Raw genomic sequence first — 26039 nt, 5'->3', positions numbered from 1 at the left:
CAGACACACCATTGTGTGGTCACAGTCATGTGATCAGACACACCATTGTGTGGTCACAGTCATGTGATCAAACACACCATTGTGTGGTCACAGTCATGTGATCAGACACACCATTGTGTGGTCACAGTCATGTGATCAGACACACCATTGTGTGGTCACAGTCATGTGATCAGACACACCATTGTGTGGTCACAGTCATGTGATCAGACACACCATTGTGTGGTCACAGTCATGTGATCAGACACACCATTGTGTGGTCACAGTCATGTGATCAAACACACCATTGTGTGGTCACAGTCATGTGATCAGACACACCATTGTGTGGTCACAGTCATGTGATCAGACACACCATTGTGTGGTCACAGTCATGTGATCAGACACACCATTGTGTGGTCACAGTCATGTGATCAGACACACCATCGTGTGGTCACAGTCATGTGATCAGACACACCATCGTGTGGTCACAGTCATGTGATCAGACACACCATTGTGTGGTCACAGTCATGTGATCAGACACACCATTGTGTGGTCACAGTCATGTGATCAGACACACCATTGTGTGGTCACAGTCATGTGATCAGACACACCATTGTTTGGTCCACTTGCAATAAGAAGCAATAAGCAAGCTGTAATTGTCACATTTATTGATTAGTCTGTCACTAGTTTTATGCATGGTTGTTTTCATTTCATGAGTTATAACAATTTCAACATGATACAGAATTCCAATGTAATAATAGTTACCACATTGTATCCATGATTAACTTTAACAAGCTACATTGTCAAAACCAAGAAAGCAGAATGATGGATCCATGAAGTAATATAATAATATACCATTTAGCAGACGCTTTTATCCAAAGAGACTTACAGTCACACTGCATAAAATATTGTTTTGTAAGTATGGGTGGTCCCAGGAATCTAACCATCCTCTACCAACTGAGCTACAAAGGACCTGAAGTTACTGGGAAGTCACCGTCTCAGAAGAGTACAAAAGTAGTGAGCCATGACTATTCAACATGACTCTATTCCACATGATATTTTGAGACACGTTAAAGCAAAGACAAGTGATCAAAATGTAGAACAAAAATAAAACCATATTTAAATTGTTACAATCTGATCTAGGTAGATGTCTTAATCTATTAAATGTTTATTTTTGCAGGGAAGGCCCACTGAGACCAAAGTTTATTTTTCAAAGGAAACCATGCTTCACAGAAATGCAGCGTACTTCATAAGGAACAGGTGATGAGAATTACAGAAAACAAAGGTGCATGAGAGATAAAACAATACAAATGATTAAAAAAACATGTACCTTTGACCTAGGACAAGTAATCTATCAATGCCCAAAAGGCACTAGTGGAATGGTTGAACAGAAATACTGACATTACAGTATTTGCAGCCTACCTCTGAATTCTAAATAGACGTTGTGTTGTTCCCAGGTCAACCACTGGGTGGCATTGTTGTGTTGTTCCCAGGTCAACCACTGGGTGGCGTTGTTGTGTTGTTCCCAGGACAACCACTGAGTGGAATTGTTGTGTTGTTCCCTGGACAACCACTGGGTGGAATTGTTGTGTTGTTCCCAGGACAACCACTGGGTGGCATTGTATTAGCTGTATTTGCAACAATCTCCTACGACATATCCATAGGCTCATGACCACACGTTTTGAAAAGAGCCTCAAACAGGATGAGGTTTTTCTGTGCCTCTTCCTGAACTCTTGTCAAAACTGCCTGATTGTCGTCCTCCTTCAAACGGATGACAAAGTTCTGTAATATGGTGAACAGAGGGAGGGCGTACTCTAACACACTCTGTGTGCTCTGAGTGCGCTTATCCTTATAGTCAAAGCCACCAGTATGCATGCCAAACACTCGACCAAGGTCATCGAAGACTGGAGAGCCAGAAGATCCATGGAAGAAGGAGGTGTTATAGGTCACAAAGTCGTCCTTGTTCTCCTGCATCACGTCCTCGTGGCGCTTTTTGTTTCCTTCAACGGCATCATTTATTGTGAAGATTGCATGTCCATTTTCCCGTTTATATTTATTCGCAGCCTCCTCTCTTATTTCACTGCCAATGATGGAGGTGGGGTCCATTTGTTTCACCAGTCCACCTGGGTGTCCAATGAGGCAGGCCCCACCGCATGCTGGAACTGGGCCATATTCACGGAGGAGACCAGGAGGGACCTTTTTCTGTTGCTTGTTTTTCGGAGGTTCCATCTCCAGTATGGCATAGTCCATGTAATGTTTTCCCTGAAGTCCATGTTGAAAGTCGATCAGCAGGGTTTTTGCTTTGATCACGTTCACATCGGATCCATTTGGATTTTCATAGTTGAACTTCACAGATACGTCAACTAACAGCTGCATGTTTTTTCTTACATTTTCACCAAACAAATGTCCATTTGTTAGGATGTAGTTATCAAACAGCACGAAGCCTGTCTCCTGAACAACCTGAACACCCTCAACAATCACCTGACAAACGGAGGCACCAAGTTTAATCAATTTCTTCACTCTGTGAACCTCCGAGAACTTCTGTCTGATTTTCCCGAATTCCTGCTTCATCAGATCCAACTCTTCAGGAAGTGTCTTCTTTTGGCTGTCCTCCCTCCTACTTTCCATCTGCTTCACCAGATCATCAAACTGGTTGCGAAGGATCGTCAATATTTCACCATGGCCTGGCATGGGATTGCTTTTCCGTTCCTGCTTTGTTCTCGAAGAGGACTCCCCTACATCTGATGTTTCAGTTGTTAGCGTCGATGGAGTCATCTGTGTTCTATCTCCTTCAGAGTTTACAAGGGTTTTTATTGTGGAGTCCGTTTCCTCCTTAAGTTGTGTCAGACAGATTGCAAAGCTTCGATTATTAAGGTTTTTTACTATTTGCCCCATTGAAACCTTGCTCTCTGTTATTCGCTCAGAGAGCTGACATTTTTGTTCAAACACAATGTTAGAGAAGCGCCCATCATTTCGTAGAGCCTTCTTCACTTCATCCTCCTGTTTTGCATAGATACATAGAGGTCCGTAGGACCGAAGATGTTTGTTTCTAAGTATTGGTTTTGATATGCTGTTTTTCCCTCCTGTTGTCTCAATAGAGAAAGTGACATAATTGTCTGTTTCCTCATCTGTGTCCCCTGCAGTTTCATCTGTGGCACATGTGGCCATCTCAATAGTGAGATGGTCATTCTCTTTGATCAGCCAACATGGAAAGTGCTTCACTATGTACCCCTTATAACTCTTGATGACAATGTCTTTCCCTTTCAGTGTCTTCTTGTCCTTGAATGAACCCGTTTTAAGTGCTCTCAATAGTGTTCCAGGTTTGGTGCACAAGATTTCCTCGTTGGTTACGTTAAGAGTTGAGCAACTGAAGAAGAACACGTGACTGTGTTTCGTTTCTGGATTAATCTGTAAAAGAAAATCGAAAATTGATTTTGGCATCAATATGCTCATGTTACTGATGTTACTAAAATGGTGAGCATAAAGTATTCTGAGATACTCTGCAGTATATTTTCATCATATTGAGAAACAGTATAAATATATACAGACAAGATCCCTCTGTCCTTGATTGCTGATGATGCTTTTATTATGTGACCCATCAAAGTCATGCTTAAACTAAAATAACTTCACTTACATTGCTCTTAAGCGGCTCAGACTTCACCACTTGGACCTGTGAAATGATTCAACATTATTATGAAGTCCATTGGTTGATAAGAGGTGTCATTCTATCAATAGTGCCTCTTGGGTAATTTGGTTTAAAACAATAACAATTTGTTTAACCTAATTGTAACATTGTCATAAAGAGCACGTTCAACTTCCTAAAATAACATGTTTTCCCATCTCAAGAGGTTAAAGGTAGACTCAGTGAAATGACGTACAAACCACATAAAACAAATACCCCCTGCCACGTCCTGACCAAACTACAATAACAAATAGCCCCTTACTGGTCAGAACGTGACACATGTTTTCCCATCTCAAGAGGTTAAAGGTAGACTCAGTGAAATGACGTAGCAACGAGCAGCTGACTAGGTATCCCCTTTCCCCTTCCCCAGCTCACCTGTTTTTTACACTATAACTATTAGATGTTTCATGTTTCTTTTGAAACATTTTTTATAAAGGAATAGTTTCACCATTTTCAAATGAGAGTTCAGTTCACGTACGTACCAGGGTTGATCTTGAAATTAGGGAAAATTGTAAATTCATCACTAATCACGTTATATAATGAAACATCTTCAAAAATGACTGTCATAGCAACAAAAGCTTAACAATGATAGTCAAAACGTGGTGTAATGTTTGGGTTAAAATGTTCCTAGAAATAGAAAGAAAACATGAGGAGGGACAAATGGCGTCTTTATTTTAGCAAATCTTTATGCAAAATCAGATTTATAGAACTTTCCATTTGGGACTATATCAAAGCACAGTTCATTTAATATAACAGGCTTTTAAAATGCAATATTGATGCACACTTCTACTTAAAATATAAAAAGGGCAAAAGGCACTCTACTTGTGAGAACGACCGAGAACAGGTAGACGGAAGAAGAACAGGGAAGAAGACGGCCCAGAGAGGGCTTTCAATAAAGACCCAAACACAAGATAAACCAGTACCTTCTCTCTTTGGCTTGTAAAATAGTCACCCTACCGGTGGTTCACAAGAACAAGCCAGATCCAATGGTACTCAATGACCAGCTAAGCTTTGGTTAAATGAATCTAGAAAAATCAGTTGTGATAGTGTAGTAGCCTACTGCTATGGCAACCACGTCTAAACCAGAGACTGTTGGTGATCACTGCACATATAGGGTACTGTATAAATGCCCGCCTACCTAACATACCTGCCCCACGCTCAACTTCTGGAAAGGTCCTGTCTAAACCAGATGGTAGTAAATCAATAAAGCAACTGGCTTTTTGGTCAAGCTATAGAAGGTAATGGAGACTAGTTAAGGATCATATCACCTCCGCCCTACCTGTCACCCTAGACCCCCTTCAATTTGCTTACCGCCCCAATAGATCCACAGACGACGCAATCGCAATCACACTGCCCTATCCCATCTGGACAAGAGGAATACCTACTGTATGTAAGAATGCTGTTCATTGACTACAGCTCAGCACTCAACACCATAGTACCCTCCAAACTCAGCTTGAGACCATGGGTCTTGACCCCGCCCTCGACTTCCTGACGTGCCATCCCCAGGTGGTATGGGTAGGAAACAACATCTCCACCCCGCTGACCCTCAACACTGGGGCCCCACAAAGGTGTGTTCTCAGCCCTCTCCTGTACTCCCTGTTCACCCATGACTGCGTGGCCACGCACGCCTCCAACTCAATCATAAAGTTTGCTGACGACACAACAGTAGTGGGCCTGATTACCAACAACGACGAGACAGCCTACAGGGAGGTGAGGGCACTCGGAGTGTGGTGTCAGGAAAATAACCTCACACTCAATGTCAACAAAACAAAGGAGATGATGGTGGACTTCAGGAAACAGCAGAGGGAGCACCCCCCTATCCACATCGACGGGACAGCAGTGGAGAAGGTGGAAAGTTTTAAGTTCCTCGTCGTACACATCACGGACAAACTGAAATGGTCCACCCACACAGACAGCGTGGTGAAGAAGGCGCAGCAGCGCCTCTTCAACCTCAGGAGGCTGAAGAAATTTGGCTTGTCAACAAAAACACTCACAAACTTTAACAGATGCACAATCGAGAGCATCCTGTCGGGCTGTATCACTGCCTGGTATGGCAACTGCTCCGCCCACAACCGCAAGACTCTCCAGAGGGTAGTGAGGTCTGCACAACGCATAACCGGGGTCAAACTACATGCCCTCCAGGACACCTACACCACCCGATGTCACAGGAAGGCCAAAAAGATCATCAAGGACAGCAACCACCCGAGCCACTGCCTGTTCACCCCGCTATCATCCAGAAGACGAGGTCAGTACAGGTGCATCAAAGCGGGGACAGAGAGACTGAAAAACATCTTCTATCTCAAGGCCATCAGACTGTTAAACAGCCATCACTAACATAGAGTGGCTGCTGCCAACATACTGACTCAAATCTCTGGCCATTTTAATAAATGGATTTAATAAAGGTATCACTAGTCACTTTAAACAATGCCACTTTATATAATGTTTACATATCTTACATTATTCATCTCATATGTATATACTGTACTCTATACCATCTAGTGCATCTTGCCAATGCCGCTCGGCCATCGCTCATCCATATATTTATATGTACATATTCTAATTAATTCCTTTACACTTGTGTGTATAAGGTAGTTGTTGGGGAATTATTTGATTACTTGTTAGATATTACTGCCCTGTTGGAACTAAAAGCACAAGCATTTCGCTACACTCACATTAACATCTGCTAACCATGTGTATGTGACCAATAACATCTGCTAACCATGTGTATGTGACCAATAACATCTGCTAACCCTGTGTATGTGACCAATAGGATCTGCTAACCCTGTGTATGTGACCATAAACATCTGCTAACCATGTGTATGTGACCAATAACATCTGCTAACCATGTGTATGTGACCAATAGGGTCTGCTAACCATGTGTATGTGACCAATAACATCTGCTAACCATGTGTATGTGACCAATAGGATCTGCTAACCATGTGTATGTGACCAATAGGGTCTGCTAACCATGTGTATGTGACCAATCGGATCTGCTAACCATGTGTATGTGACCAATAACATCTGCTAACCCTGTGTATGTGACCAATAGGATCTGCTAACCCTGTGTATGTGACCATAAACATCTGCTAACCATGTGTATGTGACCAATAACATCTGCTAACCATGTGTATGTGACCAATAGGATCTGCTAACCATGTGTATGTGACCAATAACATCTGCTAACCATGTGTATGTGACCAATAGGATCTTCTAACCATGTGTATGTGACCAATAACATCTGCTAACCATGTGTATGTGACCAATAGGGTCTGCTAACTATGTGTATGTGACCAATAACATCTGCTAACCATGTGTATGTGACCAATAGGATCTGCTAACCATGTGTATGTGACCAATAACATCTGCTAACCATGTGTATGTGACCAATAGGGTCTGCTAACCATGTGTATGTGACCAATAACATCTGCTAACCCTGTGTATGTGACCAATAGGATCTGCTAACCCTGTGTATGTGACCAATAACATCTGCTAACCATTTGTATGTGACCAATAGGATCTGCTAACCATGTGTATGTGACCAATAGGATCTGCTAACCATGTGTGTGACCAATAACATCTGCTAACCATGTGTATGTGACCAATAGGGTCTGCTAACCATGTGTATGTGACCAATAGGATCTGTCACTTCCGGGTTTGGAGTGAGTGGTCGTGCTGCACTTCGCTCCGCAGGTAATATTACATTTCATTACATTACAACGGTTTGATTTGTTTGATCTGAGCAATTTTAGCTAGCTACATAGCTGTCTTTGTATCAAAGATAATTGTGTAGTTTAAAGTAATTATCGAGGTTAGCAAGCCAGCTATTTTTGTCCGCCGCGACGCCGTTTTCCAAACTTAGTCAACACACTTAGTCAACACCACACCACGCCACACCCACTGCTAGCTAGCCAACTTTTACCGACTAGCAGCACTGTAGAAAGTAATTCATTACAACGGAACGATTTGATTAGTGTAGTGTTAGCTAGCTACATAGTTGTCTTTGTCAGTTGTCTTTGCTGTCTTTGTATTAAAGATAATTGTGTAGTTTAGAGTAATTATCGAGGTTAGCTAGCCAGCTATTTTCGTCCTCCGCAACGCCATTTTCCAAACCTAGCCAACTTTTACCGACGAGCAGCATTGTAGAAACTAAATACATTACAAAGGAACGTCTTGATTAGTGCTAGGTTAGCTAGCTACATAGTTGCCTTTGTATCATGATAAGGTGTAGTACAGAAACTATCGAGGTTACCTAGCCAGCTACACTTTCAAACAGTCAACAACGCAGCCACTGCTAGCTAGCCTACTCCACCAGCCAGCAGAACTGTATCATTTTAGTCAATAAGATTTTTGCAACGTAAGCTTAACTTTCTGAACATTCGAGACGTGTAGTCCACTTGTCATTCCAATCTCCTTTGCATTAGCGTAGCCTCTTCTGTAGCCTGTCAACTATGTGTCTGTCTATCCCTGTTCTCTCCCCTCTGCACAGACCATACAAACGCTTCACACCGCGTGGCCGCTGCCACTCTAACCTGGTGGCCCCCGCGCCCACAACCCACGTGGAGTTCCAGGTCTCCGGCAGCCTCTGGAACTGCCGGTCTGCGGCCAACACGGCAGAGTTCATCTCAGCCTATGCTACCCTCCAGTCCCTCGACTTCTTGGCGCTGACGGAAACATGGATTACCACAGATAACACTGCTACTCCTACTGCTCTCTCCTCGTCTGACCACGTGTTCTCGCATACCCCGAGAGCATCTGGCCAGCGGGGTGGTGGCACTGGAATCCTCATCTCTCCCAAGTGGACATTCTCTCTTTCTCCCCTGACCCATCTGTCTATCTCGTCCTTTGAATTCCATGCTGTCACAGTTACTAGCCCATTCAAGCTTAACATCCTTATCATTTATCGCCCTCCAGGTTCCCTTGGAGAGTTCATCAATGAGCTTGACGCCTTGATAAGTTCCTTTCCTGAGGATGGCTCACCCCTCACAGTTCTGGGTGACATTAACCTCCCCACGTCTACCTTTGACTCATTCCTCTCTGCCTCCTTCTTTCCACTCCTCTCCTCTTTTGACCTCACCCTCTCACCTCCCCCCCTACTCACAAGGCAGGCAATACGCTTGACCTCATCTTTACTAGATGCTGTTCTTCCACTAATCTCATTGCAACTCCCCTCCAAGTCTCCGACCACTACCTTGTATCCTTTTCCCTCTCGCTCTCCTCCAACACTTCTCACTCTGCCCCTACACGGATGGTATTGCGCCGTCGCAACCTTCGCTCTCTCTCTCCCGCTACTCTCTCCTCTTCCATCCTATCATCTCTTCCCTCTGCTCAAGCCTTCTCCAACCTATCTCCTGATTCTGCCTCCTCAACCCTCCTCTCCTCCCTTTCTGCATCCTTTGACTCTCTATGTCCCCTATCCTCCCGGCCAGCTCGGTCCTCCCCTCCTGCTCCGTGGCTCGACGACTCATTGCGAGCTCACAGAACAGGGCTCCGGGCAGCCGAGCGGAAATGAAGGAAAACTCGCCTCCCTGCGGACCTGGCATCCTTTCACTCCCTCCTCTCTACATTTTCCTCTTCTGTTTCTGCTGCTAAAGCCACTTTCTACCACTCTAAATTCCAAGCATCTGCCTCTAACCCTAGGAAGCTCTTTGCCACCATCGCCTCCCTCTTGAATCATCCCCCCCCCTCCTCCCTCTCTGCGGATGACTTCATCAACCATTTTGAAAAGAAGGTTGACGACATCCGCTCCTCATTTGTTAAGTCAAACGACACCGCTGGTCCACTTCCTACCACTGGTCCTGCTCACATTGCCCTACCCTATGCTTTGACCTCTTTCTCCCCTCTCTCTCCAGATGAAATCTTGCGACTTGTGACGGCCGGCCGCCCAACAACCTGCCCGCTTGACCCTATCCCCTCCTCTCTCCTCCAGACCATTTCCGGAGACCTTCTCCCTTATCTCACCTCGTTCATCAACTCATCCTTGACCACTGGATACGTCCCTTCCATCCTCAAGAGAGCGAGAGTTGCACCCCTTCTCAAAAAACCTACACTCGATCCCTCCGACGTCAACAACTACAGACCAGTATCCCTTCTTTCTTTTCTATCCAAAACTCTTGAGCGTGACGTCCTTGGCCAGCTCTCTTGCTATCTCTCTCAGAATGACCATCTTGATCCAGATCAGTCAGGTTTCAAGACTGGTCATTCAACTGAGACTGCTCTTCTCTGTGTCACGGAGGCTCTCCACACTGCTAAAGCTAACTCTCTCTCCTCTGCTCTCATCCTTTTAGACCTATCTGCTGCCTTTGATACTGTGAACCACCAGATCCTCCTCTCCACCCTCTCCGAGTTGGGCATCTCCGGCGCGGCCCACTCTTGGATTGCGTCCTACCTGACAGGTCACTCCTACCAGGTGGCGTGGCGAGAATCTGTCTCCGCACCACGTGCTCTCACCACTGGTGTCCCCCAGGGCTCTGTTCTAGGCCCTCTCCTATTCTCGCTATACACCAAGTCACTTGGCTCTGTCATATCCTCACATGGTCTCTCCTATCATTGCTATGCAGACGACACACAATTAATCTTCTCCTTTCCCCCTTCTGATAACCAGGTGGCGAATCGCATCTTTGCATGTCTGGCAGACATATCAGTGTGGATGACGGATCAGCACCTCAAGCTGAACCTCGGCAAGACGGAGCTGCTTTTCCTCCCGGGGAAGGACTGCCCGTTCCATGATCTCGCCATCACGGTTGACAACTCCATTGTGTCCTCCTCCCAGAGTGCTAAGAACCTTGGCGTGACCCTGGACAACACCCTGTCGTTCTCCACTAACATCTAGGCGGTGACCCAATCCTGTAGGTTCATGCTCTACAACATTCGCAGAGTACGACCCTGCCTCACACAGGAAGCGGCGCAGGTCCTAATCCAGGCACTTGTCATCTCCCGTCTGGATTACTGCAACTTGCTGTTGGCTGGGCTCCCTGCCTGTGCCATTAAACCCCTACAACTCATCCAGAACGCCGCAGCCCGTCTGGTGTTCAACCTTCCCAAGTTCTCCCATGTCACCCCGCTCCTCCGCTCTCTCCACTGGCTTCCAGTTGAAGCTCGCATCCACTACAAGACCATGGTGCTTGCCTACGGAGCCGTGAGGGGAACGGCACCTCCGTACCTTCAGGCTCTGATCAGTCCCTACACCCAAATGAGGGCACTGCGTTCATCCACCTCTGGCCTGCTGGCCCCCCTACCTCTGCGGAAGCACAGTTCCCGCTCAGCCCAGTCAAAACTGTTCGCTGCTCTGGCACCCCTATGGTGGAACAAGCTCCCTCACGACGCCAGGACAGCGGAGTCAATCACCACCTTCCGGAGACACCTGAAACCCCACATCTTTAAGGAATACCTAGGATAGGGTAAAGTAATCCTTCTAACCCCCCCCCCCCCCCTAAAAGATTTAGATGCACTATTGTAAAGTGGTTGTTCCACTGGATATCATAAGGTGAATGCACCAATTTGTAAGTCGCTCTGGATAAGAGCGTCTGCTAAATGACTTAAATGTAAATGTAAACGCTAACCATGTGTATGTGACCAATAGGATCTGCTAACCATGTGTATGTGACCATTAACATCTTCTAACCATGTGTATGTTACCAATAGGATCTGCTAACCCTGTGTATGTGACCAATAGGATCTGCTAACCATGTGTATGTGACCAATAGGATCTGCTAACCATGTGTATGTGACCAATAGGATCTGCTAACCCTGTGTATGTGACCAATAGGATCTGCTAACCATGTGTATGTGACCAATAGGATCTGCTAACCATGTGTATGTGACCAATAACATCTGCTAACCATGTGTATGTGACCAATAACATCTGCTAACCATGTGTATGTGACCAATAAAATTTGATTTGATTTGGTTGAGGGCCCAGTGAGTGTCTGCCAGCCCATCAATCGGTCCGTATCATTGGCCCTGTGTTTTGGGATGTAGATGTGGACATCCACCAGGATCTGGAGAGGGAACCTGCCACCTGCCCTCCGGAGCACATCTACGTCTCCACGGGGGTAAGAGATCGGTTGCTGACTTGGGCACACACATCCCTCGCCGCTAGACATCCAGGCATCAACCGCACCACTCAATCCGTTTCTGAGAAATACTGGTGGCCCACTTTGGTGCAGGACGTCGAACACTATGTCAACTCATGTTCAGTATGTACTCAATCTAAATCTCCCCTGCACTCTCCAGCAGGGAAACTCCTTCCCCTTCACGTGCCTCAGCGTCCCTGGTCTCATCTTCATTTCATCACTGATCTCCCCTCTGATGGTTTCACCACCATTTTGGTGGTTGTGGACAGATTCTCTAAATCATGCCGTTTCATCCTTCTCTCTGGTCTCCCTACTGCTCTCCAGGTCTCTGAGGCACTGTTCCAGCAGGTCTTCCAGTACTATGGCCTTCTAGAGGATATACTCTCCGATCGTGGACCCCAATTCACATCACGTGTATGGAAGGCTTTCATGGAGAAGCTGGGGGTCACGGTCAGCCTCACTTCCGGGTACCGGCTTCAATCTAACGGGCAGGTGGCGAGGAGGAACCAGGAGCTGGGGAGGTTCCTGAGGAGTCACTGCCAGGACCTGCAGGGGGAGTGGTCACGATTCCTTACTTGGGCTGAATACACCCAGAATTCATTGCGACACTCCCACCGGGCTGACTCCCTTCCAGTGTGTTCTGGGCTATCAGCCGGCCCCTGGCTCCGTGGACCCTGAGCCAGACCGACGCTCCTGCGGTGAACGTGTGGTTCAGGTGCGCAGAAGAGGTATGGAACGATGCCCACGTGAGACTCCAGCGCGCCATCCTGCCGTCAGAAAAACCAGGCGGATCACCACCGCAGTGAGGCTCCACTGTTCCATCCTGGTGATCACGTCTGGCTCTCCACCAGGATCCTCCCGCTCCGCCTGCCCTGTAAGAAGCTGAGTCCCTGGTTTGTGGGGCCGTTCAAGGTCCTCCGGAGGGTCAACAAGGTAATTTACAGATTACAACTCCCCAATCTCACCATCTTTTAATTTTTCCCTCCTCAGGCCGGTGGTTCCTAGTTCCCTGGCTGATGCCGTCCCTCATGACATCCCTCCGCCTCCCTTGGACATCGAGGGGAGCCCCGCCTATGCCGTCAGATCACTCCTGGACTCCCAACGTCATGGAGCGGTACGGGGTTCCGGTGGACGACATTCTAGATCCCAACATAATCCGAGAATTCCACCGTCCTGAGGACTGATGCTGGAGTCGCGCATCAGGGGGTAATGTTATGTCTACTTCCCCTCTCCGGTGCTCGACGTTGCCGGTCTACTAACCAGTGGTTCTGGCAACCCATCTTTACACACACCTGCGTCTCATCATCAGTCACACCTGGACTTCATTACTTCACGATTACTTACCCTTTACATTGCACTCTGTTGTTATCAGTCACACCTGGACTTCATTACTTCAAGATTACTTACCCTTTATATTGCACTCTGTTATTATCAGTCAGCAGGTAGTATTGGTTGTTTCCTTGTCAGACGTTTCTCTTGTTTTGTATCGTTCCATGTTCGTTATTATTAAACTCACTGCACCTGCTTCCTGACTCCCTGTGTTGACGTTACACAGACACATTGCATATGCTACAGAACAACAAAATGGAGCCCTTTACCTAGCCCTTCTCCCCTTGTCTATAGCAGGGACACACGCTGTCTAAATGGCCCAAATGTTGATTTAGACCCTTTACATAGCCCTTCTCCCCTTGTCTATAGGAGTAACACACGCTGTTTAAATGGCCCAAATGTTGATTTAGACCCTTTACCTAGTCCTTCTCCCCTTGTCTATAGCAGGGACACACACTGTCTAAATGGCCCAAATGTTGATTTAGACCCTTTACATAGCCCTTCTCCCCTTGTCTATAGCAGGGACACACGCTGTCTAAATGGCCCAAATGTTGATTTAGACCCTTTACATAGCCCTTCTCCCCTTGTCTATAGCAGGGACACACGCTGTCTAAATGGCCCAAATGTTGATTTAGACCCTTTACATAGTCCTTCTCCCCTTGTCTATAGCAGGGACACACGCTGTCTAAATGGCCCAAATGTTGATTTAGACCCTTTACATAGCCCTTCTCCCCTTGTCTATAGCAGGGACACACGCTGTCTAAATGGCCCAAATGTTGATTTAGACCCTTTACATAGTCCTTCTCCCCTTGTCTATAGCAGGGACACACGCTGTCTAAATGGCCCAAATGTTGATTTAGACCCTTTACATAGCCCTTCTCCCCTTGTCTATAGCAGGGACACACGCTGTCTAAATGGACCAAATGTTGATTTAGACCCTTTACATAGCCCTTCTCCCCTTGTCTATAGCAGGGACACACGCTGTCTAAATGGCCCAAATGTTGATTTAGACCCTTTACATAGTCCTTCTCCCCTTGTCTATAGCAGGGACACACGCTGTCTAAACGGCCCAAATGTTGATTTAGACCCTTTACATAGTCCTTCTCCCCTTGTCTATAGCAGGGACACACGCTGTCTAAATGGCCCAAATGTTGATTTAGACCCTTTACATAGTCCTTCTCCCCTTGTCTATAGCAGGGACACACGCTGTCTAAATACCCCAAATGTTGATTTAGACCCTTTACATAGCCCTTCTCCCCTTGTCTATAGCAGGGACACAATCTGTTTAAATGGCCCAAATGTTGATTTAGACCCTTTACATAGCCCTTCTCCCCTTGTCTATAGCAGGGACACAATCTGTCTAAATGGCCCAAATGTTGATTTAGACCCTTTACATAGCCCTTCTCCCCTTGTCTATAGCAGGGACACAATCTGTCTAAATGGCCCAAATGTTGATTTAGACCCTTTACATAGCCCTTCTCCCCTTGTCTATAGCAGGGACACAATCTGTCTAAATGGCCCAAATGTTGATTTAGACCCTTTACCTAGTCCTTCTCCCCTTGTCTATAGCAGGGACACACGCTGTCTAAATGGCCCAAATGTTGATTTAGACCCTTTACCTAGTCCTTCTCCCCTTGTCTATAGCAGGGACACACGCTGTCTAAATGGCCCAAATGTTGATTTAGATGTTGACAAATGTAACAGATTTTGACCATCACTAATGTTATGATATGTTTGGTAAAGTAATAAAGAAGGTGAAATGTTTCGGGACAAGTCTCTGAATGTCCTTGAGTGGCCCAGCATGAACCCGGACTTGAATCCGATCTAACATCTCTGGAGAGATCTGAAAATAGCTGTGCAGTGACGCTCTCCATCCAATCTGACAGAGCATGAGAGGATCTGCAGAGAAGAATGTGAGAAACTCCCCAAATACAGGTGTGCCAAGCTTGTAGCTCCATACCCAAGACGACTTGAGGCTGTATCGCTGCCAAAGGTGTTTCAACAAAGTACTGAGTAAAGTGTCTGAATACTTACGTAAATGAGATATTTCTTATTTTTCTATAAATTAGCAAACATTTCTAAAAAACTGGCTTTGCTTTGTCATTATGGGGTATTGTTTGTAGATTGATGAGAAAAAAAACAATTTAATAATTTTTAGAATGAGGCTGTAACGTAACAAAATGTGGAAAAGGTCAAGGGGTCTGAATACTTTCTGAAGGCCCTGTAGGTGTACACTGAATATATATACATGACTATTCAGAAATAAACTCATTGCACTTATTTTAACTCATAGCTATAGTATTTATCTATAGTATTTGTATCGTAGATTTGCAATAAACATTTTTTTTTATATGACTTAAAAGCAATATACTTAACAAATGGCAAATTTTATACATACTATTGGTATCATTTGTATGGCTCTACTTCCTGCTGGAGAGTAGTGACTTCCTACTCATGGTGGAATCATTTAGAGCTACAGAGCCTTCAGAAAGTATTCTATTCATACCTGTTGACTAATTCCACATTTTGTTGTGTTACAGCCTGATTTCAAAATTGATTCATTTTATGTTTTTTTCTCAACCATCTACACACAATACCCCATAATGACAAAGTGAAAACATGTTTTTAGACATTTTTGCAAATGTATTGAAAATGAAATGTGGAATAAGTCATAAGGGATAAGGGATATGAATACTTTCTGAAAGCTCAGTATGTTTCCAGCTCATTCATAGCAATATAGCATGTGCTTTTATAATATAATATAATATATTCCATTTAGCAGACACTTTTAGCCACAAAAGATACATTTCTCATTTAAAAAATAAATGTACAAAATTGTAAAAAATGATCTATTATCTTTTCCTTATATTATTAGCTGAAAACAAAACATAATATTGATCAAACCAATACTTCATGGTAGAAAACAAATGAATGTGTTATAAACATTATACTGACCATGCTATCATTAGGCTCAGTTATCTTCATCTTTGTAGCCATTTGATCTGACAGTGAATCACCCTGGAAGAGAAAAATAACAGGAGATTGAAGGTTCTAAAGAAAATACAATATGGACTTTCAGAATATCATGATAATATGGATACACATACACTACATGACCAAAAGTATCTGGACACCCCTTCAACATACACTATATATACAGCAGTATGTGGACACACCTTCAACATACACTATATATACAGCAGTATGTGGACACACCTTCAACATACACTATATATACAGCAGTATGTGGACACACCTTCAACATACACTATATATACAGCAGTATGTGGACACACCTTCAACATACACTATATATACAGCAGTATGTGGACACCCCTTCAACATACACTATATATACAGCAGTATGTGGACACTCCTTCAACATACACTATATATATACACCACAATATGTGCATACCCCTTCAAATTAGTGGATTTGGCTATTTCAGCCACACCTGTTACTGACTGGTGTATAAAATTGAGCAAAAAGCCATTCAATCTCCATAGACAAACATTGGTGGTAGAATGGCCCATACTGAATAGCTCAGTGACTTTCAACATGGCACCGTCATAGGATGCCACCTTTCCAACAAGTCAGTTTGTCAAAATGTCTGCCCTGCTAGAGCTTCCCCAGTCAACTGTAAGTGCTGTTATTGTGAAGTGGAAACATCTAGGAGCAACAACGGCTCAGCTGCGAAGTGGTAGGCCACACAAGCTCACAGAACGGAACACAGAAAAATTGTCTGTCCTCGGTTGTAACACTCACTAGAGTTCCAAACTGCCTCTGGAAGCAACGTCAGCTCAAGAACTGTTCGTCGGGAGCTTCATGAAATGGGTTTCTATGGCCGAACAGCCACACACAAGCCTAAGATCACCATGTGCAATGCCAAGCGTTGGCTGGAGTGGTGTAAAGCTCGCCACCAATTGATTCTGGAGCAGTGGAAACGCGTTCTCTGGAGTGATGAATCACCATCTGATGAATCACCATCTTCACCACCTGGCAGTCCGACGGACTAATCTGGGTTTGGCAGATGCCAGGACAACACTACCTGCCCGAATGCATAGTGCCAACTGTAAAGTTTGGTGGAGGAAGAATTGTCACACCCTGATCTGTTTCACCTGTCTTTGTGATTGTCTCCACCCCCCTCCAGGTGTTGCCCATCTTCTCCATTATCCCCTGTGGATTCATACCTGTGTTCTCTGTTTGTCTATTGCCAGTTCCTTTAGTTCGTCAAACCTACCAGCGTTTGTTTCCCTGCTCCTGCCTGTTTTCCTGCTCTTGTTTTCTAGTCCTTCCCGGTTTTGATGTTTCTGCCTGCCCTGACCCTGAGCCTGCCTGTCGTTTTGTACCTCCCCCCCCGGTCTGTATTACTGACCCCTGCCTGCCGTGACCCTGAGACTACCCGCCGTTCTGGACCCTTTACACCCTCTCTGGATTATTGAGCCCTGCCTGCCTTGACCTGTTGTTTGCCTGCCCCTGTTGTTGGAATAAAGTCTTGTTACTTCTACACCGTCTGCATCTGGGTCTTACCTAAACGTGATAAGAATAATGTTCTGGGGCTGTTTGTCATGGTTCGGGCCCCTTAGTTCCAGTGAAGGGAAATCTTAACGCCACAACATACAATGACATTCTAGACGATTCTGTGCTTCCAACTTTTGTGGCAACAGTTTAGAGAAGGCCCTTTCCTGTTTCAGCATGACAATGCCTCCGTGCACAAAGCTTGGTACATACAGAAATGGTTTGTTGAGGTCGGTGTGGAAGAACTTGACTGGCCTGCACAGAGCCCTGACCTCAACCCCATCGAACACCTTTGGGATGAATTGTAACGCTGACTGCGAGCCAGGCCTAATCGCCCAACATCAGTGCCCAACCATACTAATGCTCTTGTGGCTGAATGGAAGCAAGTCCCCGCAGCAATGTTCCAACATCTAGTGGAAAGCCTTCCCAGAAGAGTGGAGGCTGTTATAGCAGCAAAGGGGGCACCAACTCCATATTAATGCCCATGATTTTGGAATGAGATGTTCAACGAGCAGGTGTCCACATACTTTTGGTCATGTTTGGGGTGGCAGGTAGCCAAGTGCTCTAATAGTTGTCATTACTATCAGCCATCCTGAACAACAACTTTGATTTTATAAAAAAAAGTAAATATGAGGCTTTATTATGTGACCCATCAAAAGGCATGCATAGATTGCAACTAAAACAAAAATTACTTATTTTACACAAATACATGTATTAACTTACATTGCCATCAAGAGGCTCAGATTTCACCATGGCTGCCATTGGACCTGTGAAATCATTATTTAAAAAAATATAATTTGATATTTTATGGTTGACAATAACAGGTAGGTTGCAGGGTTTTTAATAAACAACAAAATACTACAAGATACACCAGCACCTTTCTTCTGTCTTCGGCTTGTAAAACAGACACAACACGCCTACTGTATTGTCAGTTCCAATGGCACTCAATGAGTTAAGTTGTTTCCAACTAGTTGCAAAGTAAGTTGTGATTGTATAGTAGCCTACAGCTTGTAGGTTTATTTATTCTCCAATTAGAAGTGACTGGCAGACACAAGTGAAAACAATTCATTCAAGAACTGATGGGCCTCCTGGGTGGCGCAGTGGTCTAAGGCACTGCATTGCAGTGCTAGCTGTGCCACCAGAGATTCTGGGTTTGAGCCCAGGCTCTGTTGCAGCCGGCCGTAACTGGGAGGCCGATGGGGCGGTGCACAATTGGCCCAGTGTCGTCTGGGTTAGGGGAGGGTTTGGCTGGCAGGGATGTCCTTGTCTCATTGCACACTAGTGACTCCTGTGGCGGGCTGGGTGCAGTGCATGCTGACACGGTCGCCAGGTGTATGGTGTCACATTGGTGTGGCTGGCTTCTGTGTTGTCTGTGTGTTGTGTCAAGAAGCAGTGCGGCTTGGTTGGGTTGTGTTTCGGAGGACGCATGGCTCTCCACTTTGCCTCTCCTGAGTCCGTACAGAAGTTATAGTGATGAGACAAGACTGTAACTACTATCAATAATTTTTTTTTTGAAATACAGTTTCCTCCCTGTACATGCATCAACTCATTATAATTGTATTAATATAATGACCTGATATAAAGACATGAACACTAACAAGACTGACCTGTATCCTTCCCTTCTCATTGTAATATATATATATATAAAGACATAAACACTAACAAGACTGACCTGTACCCTTCCCTTCTCATTGTAATATATATATATATAAAGACATAAACACTAACAAGACTGACCTGTATCCTTCCCTTCTCATTGTAATATATATATATATAAAGACATAAACACTAACAAGACTGACCTGTATCCTTCCCTTCTCATTGTAATATATATATATAAAGACATAAACACTAACAAGACTGACCTGTACCCTTCCCTTCTCATTGTAATATATATATATATATATAAAGACATAAACACTAACAAGACTGACCTGTACCCTTCCCTTCTCATTGTAATATATATATATATATATATATATATATATATATATATATATATATATAAAGACATAAACTCTAACAAGACTGACCTGTACCCTTCCCTTCTCATTGTAATATATATATATATATATAAAGACATAAACACTAACAAGACTGACCTGTATCCTTCCCTTCTCATTGTAATATATATATATATATAAAGATATAAACACTAACAAGACTGACCTGTACCCTTCCCTTCTCATTGTAATATATATATATATATAAAGATATAAACACTAACAAGACTGACCTGTATCCTTCCCTTCTCATTGTAATATATATATATATATATAGACATAAACACTAACAAGACTGACCTGTATCCTTCCCTTCTCATTGTAATATATATATATATATAGACATAAACACTAACAAGACTGACCTGTATCCTTCCCTTCTCATTGTAATATATATATATATAAAGACATAAACACTAACAAGACTGACCTGTATCCTTCCCTTCTCATTGTAATATATATATATATATATATATATAGATATAAACACTAACAAGACTGACCTGTACCCTTCCCTTCTCATTGTAATATATATATATATATATATATATATATATATATATATATATATATATATATATATATATATATATATATATATATAAAGACATAAACTCTAACAAGACTGACCTGTACCCTTCCCTTCTCATTGTAATATATATATATATATATATAAAGACATAAACACTAACAAGACTGACCTGTATCCTTCCCTTCTCATTGTAATATATATATATATATATAAAGATATAAACACTAACAAGACTGACCTGTACCCTTCCCTTCTCATTGTAATATATATATATATATATATATATAAAGATATAAACACTAACAAGACTGACCTGTATCCTTCCCTTCTCATTGTAATATATATATATATATAAAGATATAAACACTAACAAGACTGACCTGTATCCTTCCCTTCTCATTGTAATATATATATATATATATAAAGATATAAACACTAACAAGACTGACCTGTACCCTTCCCTTCTCATTGTAATATATATATATATAAAGACATAAACACTAACAAGACTGACCTGTACCCTTCCCTTCTCATTGTAATATATATATATATATAAAGACATAAACACTAACAAGACTGACCTGTACCCTTCCCTTCTCATTGTAATATATATATATATATATATATATATATATATATATATATAGATATAAACACTAACAAGACCGACCTGTATCCTTCCCTTCTCATTGTAATATATATATATATATATAGATATAAACACTAACAAGACCGACCTGTATCCTTCCCTTCTCATTGTAATATATATATATATATATATATATATATATATATATATATATATATATATATATATATATATATATATATATATATATATAAAGACTTAAACACGAACAAGATCGACCGGTATTATATAAATGTTTAGTAACCTACCTGTGTTACTGCGTTGGTTGATCTGAGATCTGTGTTGAAAGAGGAAGTTGTGGCAGTGATCATCGCTTTTATACTTGCGTACGTATGTTTTTATACCTGTACAATGATGAATATTAATAGACACAACCTGCGGAATGGTACTGGTTAAACCAGGTGTTTACCCAATGGACGGGCTCAAAGGAAAACCATTCAACAGAATCGATTATGATGATGATATTGTCTTGGTGTTTGAGGAAGAGAAATACCAGCAAAATATGGTTGAAAGATGTCTTGTTTTTCAATGTCTTTTTAAGTCTTTTCAACCCCAAAAATATATTTTCAATGTCTTGTGCTCATAGGGAGAACTCCTGTTGACCTTTACATTTAAATAGCATTTCCTTAATTGATTAATTAATTGCTCTTGTCATCTTTCCTCGCCACCATCTGTTGGTGGCAAGTGACGCACCTTCTCGGGTTCCCGAGTGGCGCATCAATCTAAGGCACTGCATTTCAGTGCTAGAGGCTTCACTACAGTCCCTGGGTCGAATCCAGGCTGTATCACAACCGGCTGGGATTGGGAGTCCCATAGGGCGACGCACAATTGGCCCAGCGTCGTCTGGGTTAGGGGAGGGTTTTGATGGTGTAGGCCGTCATTGTAAAATAATAATGTGTTCTTAACTGACTTGCCTAGTTAAATAAAGGTTAAATAAAAAATAAAAGAAATTTAAACTAATCCAATGGGTTTTGAAAAAGAGGCGAGGAGAGAGGATGCAAGGAACCAAGGAAACGCAATTGAGATCCTTCATTATTTTATGCCGTGTACTCTTCACTGATGGTCTGTGTTCCGTTGAGGATGGTCTGTATTCTGTTGGGGATGGTCTGTGTTCTGTTAGAGATGGTCTGTGTTCTGTTGGGGATGGTCTGTGTTCTGTTGGGGATGGTCTGTGTTCTGTTGGGGTTGGTCTGTGTTCTGTTGGGGATGGTCTGTGTTCTGTTGGGGATGGTCTGTGTTCTGTTGGAGATGGTCTGTGTTCTGTTGGGGATGGTCTGTGTTCTGTTGGGGATGGTCTGTGTTCTGTTGGGGATGGTCTGTGTTCTGTTGGGGATGGTCTGTGTTCTGTTGGAGATGGTCTGTGTTCCGTTGAGGATGTCCTGTGTTCTGTTGGAGATGTCCTGTGTTCTGTTGGGATTCAAACGCTCTTGATCTTTGATCAAATAAAGTTAATACAGTATGTCAGAGCAGATGAAATCGTCAAGCTATCTGACGTAAGATAATGGCTCAATGTTTGTTGTTAACAGCTACAGCCTTCATGGGTAACACTTTAGACTAGTCTATCTGTGGATGTTCTACAATAGACCATGTTCTGCTGTTGTGTTCACCTGCACACCGTCATGCCCCACCCTAAACCAACCGGTTTCAGTCTATTCAATTCAAATAGCTTCCATACATCTCATCACAGCACTAAAATAGAGTAATCATGCTAGATCACATTCCTAAGTATGAATCATGAAGTCACCTGAACAGGTTCTAGAAACAGCTTTAGCCCTCAAGACAGTTATAACTAAGACAGTTCTCTGTTAGCATTTTCCATAGGTTTTTTCTTTGTTTCCACCATGCTAATGCTATCGTTCCTGGATAAACACCACAGATGAAAAACATTCCTTAGCTAAGAATATATCCATGTGCACAGGGGTTAAAACAAGAGTGGGGAACACCCAGCAGGATACAACATAAATTCATGGACTCAACTAAAAGCCCCCCCAACAGGATACAACATGAATTCATGGACTCAACTAAAAGCCCGACCCAACTGGATTCAACATGAATTCATGGACTCAACTAAAAGCCCGACCCAACAGGATTCAACATAAATTCATGGACTCAACTAAAAGCCCCCCCAACAGGATTCAACATGAATTCATGGACTCAACTAAAAGCCCCCCCAACTGGATTCAACATGAATTCATGGACTCAACTAAAAGCCCCCCCAACAGGATTCAACATGAATTCATGGACTCAACTAAAAGCCCGACCCAACAGGAGTCAACATAAATTCATGGACTCAACTAAAAGCCCGACCCAACAGGATTCAACATAAATTCATGGACTCAACTAAAAGCCCGACCCAACAGGATTCAACATAAATTCATGGACTCAACTAAAAGCCCCCCCAACAGGATTCAACATGAATTCATGGACTCAACTAAAAGCCCGACCCAACAGGATTCAACATAAATTCATGGACTCAACTAAAAGCCCGACCCAACAGGATTCAACATAAATTCATGGACTCAACTAAAAGCCCCCCCAAAAGGATTCAACATGAATTCATGGACTCAACTAAAAGCCCCCCCAACAGGATTCAACATGAATTCATGGACTCAACTAAAAGCCCCCCCAACAGGATTCAACATGAATTCATGGACTCAACTAAAAGCCCCCCCAACAGGATTCAACATGAATTCATGGACTCAACTAAAAGCCCCCCCAACAGGATTCAACATAAATTAATGGACTCAACTAAAAGCCCCCCCAACAGGATTCAACATAAATTCATGGACTCAACTAAAAGCCCCCCCCAACAGGATTCAACATAAATTCATGGACTCAACTAAAAGCCCCCCCAACAGGATTCAACATGAATTCATGGACTCAACTAACAGCCCCCCAACAGGATTCAACATGAACTCATGGAATCAACTAAAAGCCCCCCCAACAGGATTCAACATGAATTCATGGACTCAACTAAAAGCCCCCCAACAGGATTCAACGTGAATTCATGGACTCAACTAAAAGCCCCCCCAAAAGGATTCAACATGAATTCATGGCCTCAACTAAAAGCCCCCCAACAGGATTCAACGTGAATTCATGGACTCAACTAAAAGCCCCCCAACAGGATTCAACATGAATTCATGGACTCAACTAAAAGCCCCCCCAACAGGATTCAACATGAATTCATGGACTCAACTAAAAGCCCGACCCAACAGGATTCAACATGAATTCATGGACTCAACTAAAACCCCCCCCAACAGGATTCAACATGAATTCATGGACTCAACTAAAAGCCCCCCCAAAAGGATTCAACATGAATTCATGGACTCAACTAAAAGCCCCCCCAACAGGATTCAACATGAATTCATGGACTCAACTAAAAGCCCCCCCAAAAGGATTCAACATGAATTCATGGACTCAGCTAAAAGCCCCCCCAACAGGATTCAACATGAATTCATGGACTCAACTAAAAGCCCGACCCAACAGGATTCAACATGAATTCATGGACTCAACTAAAAGCCCCCCCAACAGGATTCAACATGAATTCATGGACTCAACTAAAAGCCCCCCCAACAGGATTCAACATGAATTCATGGACTCAACTAAAAGCCCGACCCAACAGGATTCAACATAAATTCATGGACTCAACTAAAAGCCCCCCCAACAGGATTCAACATGAATTCATGGACTCAACTAAAAGCCCCCCCAACAGGATTCAACATGAATTCATGGACTCAACTAAAAGCCCGACCCAACAGGATTCAACATAAATTCATGGACTCAACTAAAAGCCCGACCCAACAGGATTCAACATGAATTCATGGACTCAACTAAAAGCCCGACCCAACAGGATTCAACATGAATTCATGGACTCAACTAAAAGCCCCCCCAACAGGATTCAACATGAATTCATGGACTCAACTAAAAGCCCCCCCAACAGGATTCAACATGAATTCATGGACTCAACTAAAAGCCCCCCCAACAGGATTCAACATGAATCCATGGACTCAACTAAACAAAGTTTACAGTTTGAACTAAAAGATACACAACAACATATCAATTATAACATGGGTTCTCTCTTCACAAGTAGAATAGTTTTCAGTTGTCATGATTGGTCAAAAGTCATTTAAATGGGGACCACATTTTGTTTTGGAACATTTAGTCAAACACACTTTAATCCCTGTACATGTTTCATATTATCATGGTTTAAAATGGTTTAAACACTAACAAGACTGACCTGTACCCTTCCCTTCTCATTGTAATATATATATATATATATATAAAATCATGAACACTAACAAGACTGACCTGTATCCTTCCCTTCTCATTGTAATATATATATATATATATATATATAGACATAAACACTAACAAGACTGACCTGTACCCTTCCCTTCTCATTGTAATATATATATATATATATATATATATAGACATAAACACTAACAAGACTGACCTGTACCCTTCCCTTCTCATTGTAATATATATATATATAAAGACATAAACACTAACAAGACTGACCTGTACCCTTCCCTTCTCATTGTAATATATATATATATAAAGACATAAACACTAACAAGACTGACCTGTATCCTTCCCTTCTCATTGTAATATATATATATATATATAGACATAAACACTAACAAGACTGACCTGTATCCTTCCCTTCTCATTGTAATATATATATATATATATAAAGACATAAACACTAACAAGACTGACCTGTATCCTTCCCTTCTCATTGTAATATGCATATAAAGATATAAACACTAACAAGACTGACCTGTATCCTTCCCTTCTCATTGTAATATATATATATATATATATATATATAAAGATATAAACACTAACAAGACTGACCTGTATCCTTCCCTTCTCATTGTAATATATATATATATATAAAGACATAAACACTAACAAGACTGACCTGTATCCTTCCCTTCTCATTGTAATATATATATATATAAAGACATAAACACTAACAAGACTGACCTGTATCCTTCCCTTCTCATTGTAATATATATATATATAAAGACATAAACACTAACAAGACTGACCTGTATCCTTCACTTCTCATTATAATATATATATATATATACATATATAAAGACTTAAACACTAACAAGACTGACCTGTATCCTTCCCTTCTCATTGTAATATATATATATATAAAGACATAAACACTAACAAGACTGACCTGTACCCTTCCCTTCTCATTGTAATATATATATATATATAAAGACATAAACACTAACAAGACCGACCTGTATTATATAA

General features: G+C 42.7%; 1 protein-coding gene across 1 annotated transcript; it reads right to left on the bottom strand.

The window, feature by feature from the left end:
- Positions 1 to 627: 627 nt before the first annotated feature.
- LOC106576675 (serine protease FAM111A) lies at positions 628 to 21092 on the bottom strand. Its single transcript, XM_082978034.1, has 5 exons — positions 21011 to 21092; positions 18302 to 18345; positions 16015 to 16077; positions 3611 to 3646; positions 628 to 3384 (listed from the first exon to the last, which is right to left on the bottom strand). The coding sequence occupies exons 2-5, from the start codon at positions 18338 to 18340 to the stop codon at positions 1624 to 1626; spliced, it is 1899 nt and encodes a 632-aa protein (XP_082834160.1). The 5' UTR covers positions 18341 to 18345; positions 21011 to 21092; the 3' UTR covers positions 628 to 1623.
- Positions 21093 to 26039: the final 4947 nt, after the last annotated feature.

This window comes from Salmo salar, chromosome 07, assembly GCF_965601325.2.
Source record: "Salmo salar chromosome 07, fSalSal1, whole genome shotgun sequence".
NCBI lineage: Eukaryota > Metazoa > Chordata > Actinopteri > Salmoniformes > Salmonidae > Salmo > Salmo salar.
The sequence above is the reverse complement of the archived record's forward strand: the minus strand, read 5'-3'. Positions and strand labels throughout refer to the sequence as shown.